The sequence below is a fragment of the Empidonax traillii genome, unplaced genomic scaffold (assembly GCF_003031625.1).
Source record: "Empidonax traillii isolate 1590-97213 ecotype Southwest subspecies unplaced genomic scaffold, ASM303162v1 scaffold1874:size73997, whole genome shotgun sequence".
NCBI classification, from domain to species: Eukaryota; Metazoa; Chordata; class Aves; order Passeriformes; family Tyrannidae; genus Empidonax; species Empidonax traillii.
Genome location: NW_020957067.1, coordinates 20,551 through 23,391, shown reverse-complemented (window position 1 = coordinate 23,391; position 2,841 = coordinate 20,551). Strand labels below are relative to the sequence as shown.

General features: G+C 59.3%; 2 protein-coding genes across 2 annotated transcripts in view; both read left to right on the top strand.

Moving 5' to 3' along the window:
- CGN (cingulin) overlaps window positions 1-606 on the top strand; it is a 20,963-nt gene extending 20,357 nt beyond the window's left edge. Inside the window, exon 22 of the mRNA XM_027908907.1 lies at window positions 595-606. The gene's annotated coding sequence lies outside the window, so the exon portion shown is untranslated. The remainder of the gene's footprint in view (window positions 1-594) is intronic.
- TUFT1 (tuftelin 1) overlaps window positions 1-2,841 on the top strand; it is a 15,868-nt gene that overhangs the window by 8,768 nt on the left and 4,259 nt on the right. Inside the window, exons 8-11 of the mRNA XM_027908906.1 lie at window positions 422-550; window positions 1,580-1,674; window positions 2,229-2,334; window positions 2,444-2,527. Of these exons, the coding sequence (XP_027764707.1) occupies window positions 422-550; window positions 1,580-1,674; window positions 2,229-2,334; window positions 2,444-2,527 (414 nt within the window). The remainder of the gene's footprint in view (window positions 1-421; window positions 551-1,579; window positions 1,675-2,228; window positions 2,335-2,443; window positions 2,528-2,841) is intronic.

Sequence of the window (2,841 nt, the reverse complement as noted above, 5' to 3'; positions counted from 1 at the left end):
GTCACCCCTTGTGTTGGTCACCCCATCCCTGTCCCCTGGGTCACTCCCTGGACTTGTCACCCCATCCTTGTCCCCTGGGTCACCCCCAGGACTGGTCACCCCATCCTTGTCCCCTGGGCCACCCCTTGTGTTGGTCACTCCATCCTTGTCCCCTGGGTCCCCCTGGACTGGTCACCCCATCCTTGTCCCCTGGGTCCCCCTGGAGCTCAGCACCTCTGTGTCTCCCTCCTCTGGGGGGCTTTTTCTGGGGAGCTTCTCCCTCACCCTCGGAAGTGTTTTGAAACCGGGGGAACCTCCTGAGGGACCTCCCCGTCTCGGGGCATTGGAGACACCCCCAGACACCTTCACCAAAAACCCCCCTGGGAGCACCCCAGGGGGTTTGGGGGATGTGTCGAGCCTTTCCCATCATCTCCTCCCCCAGAGGACGGTGGCCCAGTACCAGGAGGACGCGGAGAGGACGAGCTCTGCCCTCCGGAGAGCCGAGAGGAACGCGCAGCAGAAGGAGCTGCAGGTGGATGAGCTGCAGAGAAGCCTGGCCGGGCTGGAAAAGGTACCAGCAGCCTCCAGGGGATAAGGAAAAGGGGTCAGGATTAGCAGAGCTGGGCCTGGGAACCAAAATCTCACCCCCCAGCGGGGGTTTGGCTTCCCAAACCAGGTCTAACCCGATATCCACCTGCTGGGAATCCACCGGTGTGATTGGAAGGGGCCTTTTTCCCCAGGCCTAGAAGAGCTGGTTGGTCCATGCAGGCTCTTCCAGGTCTCCTGGAAGTGGCAGCGCTGTCTAGACAGTTCTGCTCGTGGGGCATTTCCCACAACCTGCAGCGAGGGATCTTATTATTGTGGGGTGTTGTGGGGTTTTTTTTTAGTTCATTTTTAAGATTAAAGTCCTAAACGGGACGGTGGGGGATGAGCTGAGCTCTCCTCCTGTGACAGAACCTGAGGGAAGGGCTGCAGATGGGGCAGGGGAGGGTTAGGTTGGGCTTTAGGGAAAGATTCTTGGGTGATCAGAGGTGGGATTGGGTGGTCAGAGGGTGGGATTGGGTGGTCAGAGCTGGGATTTGATGTTCAAAGGTGGGATTGGGTGATCAGAGGTGGGATTGGGTGGTCAGAGGGTGGGATTGGGTGGTCAGAGGGTGGGATTGGGTGGTCAGAGGTGGGATTGGATGATCAAAGGTGGGATTGGGTGATCAGAGGTGGGATTGGGTGATCAGAGAGTGGAGTTTGATGATCAGAAGTGGAATTGGATGATCAGAGGTGGGATTGGATGATCAGAGGTGGGATCATGATCAGAGGTGGGATTGGACGGTCAGAGTTTGGTATTTGATGATCACAGGTTGGTATTTGATGATCAGAGGTGGAATTTGATGATCAGAGGTGGAATTTGATGATCAGAGGTGGGATTGGATGATCAAAGGTGGGATTTGATGATCAGAGGTGGGATTTGGTGACCAGAGGTGGGATTGGGCGGTCAGAAGTTGTTGATATTTGATGATCAGAGGTCGGGAAGCCCAGGGGAAGCACCTATCCCATTATTTTCCGTGGGGGATAACTCCCACCCCGCTCTCCCCTCCCTCCTCAGGAGCACCGGGCTCTGGTGGTGGAGATGAAAGCCGGCGAGGCCGAGCTGGCGCGGCTGCGGAGCGTGGAAGGGGACAAGCTCGCCCAGCAGGACCGGTGAGGCCCCGAGGCCCCCCCTGGCGCTCTGCCAGCTCCTCATCCCTCTCTATTTCTCCCGGGAATCCCGCCAGGCTCCGGAGCCGGAGCCGGCCCACGGATGTCACCGCTCCTTGCCGGGGCACGACTGACTGACTGCACATTCCTGGGCAGGGCAGGGCGTGCTGGCCCCGCCTTGCCTTGCAAAACACCCTTCCCTGCTCCCCCACAGCTGATTCATCCCCCCCCCAAAAAATAAAAAAAACCCCAACAAACCCTCCTGGAGTCCTGCTGGGAGATCCCAGCCCAGGTTTGGAGCCCCCCGGGGGGGGGATTGGGGTTTGTTTAATCAGCTCTTCCTGCTGTTCCTGTGGTTTCCAGGCTTTGTGGCTCCTGCTGGGATAGGGGTTTGTGTCTCTCTCTCTCTCCCCTCTCCTTGCCCCCCCCCCCCCCAAAAAAAATTCCCGAGGAAGGAGAGAGGAGAGCAGGGGCTGCGTTTTGGGGTGTTGGGGGGGAGGGGGGTGTGTTCCTTTTTTTGGGGTGGCTCCTGGATGGTGTCCCCTGTGCTCTCCCAGGGTGGCCCAGCTGGAGAAGGAGGTGGCCATGCTGAGGGAGAAGATCCATCACCTGGATGACATGCTGAAGAGCCAGCAGCGCAAAGTCCGGCAGATGATCGAGCAGGTGGGTGAGGGGCTGCAGGGGTGGGAAGGCACCCCCAAAAAAAAGCTCCCTGGGCGCTTTTTTTTTTGGGAAGGGGGTTCCCAAGCTGTTCTGGGCTTGCCTCTTGCAGCTCCAGAACTCCAAGGCGGTGATTCAGGACAAGGATTCCACCATCCAGGAGCTGAAGGAGAGGGTCTCGTACCTGGAGGCTGAGGTGGGTCCCTGAGGTTGGGAAAGCCCTCCAAGCCCATCCAGCCCACCCTGTGCCCCGTCCCCACCTTGTCACTCAGTGCCACTCAGTCCTTGGGCACCTCCAGGGGTGGGGACTCCCCCACCTCCCTGGGCAGCCCCTGCCAAGGCCTGACCACCCTTTCCATGGGGAAATTCCCGCTGATTCCCAACCTGACCCTCCCCTGGCACAGCTTGGGGCCGTTCCCTCTCCTCCTGTGGGAGAAGATCCTTGGGATCCCCCCTCCTGCCAGGGAATTCCAGAGAGCCACAATATCCCCCCCTGAGCCTCCTTTTCTC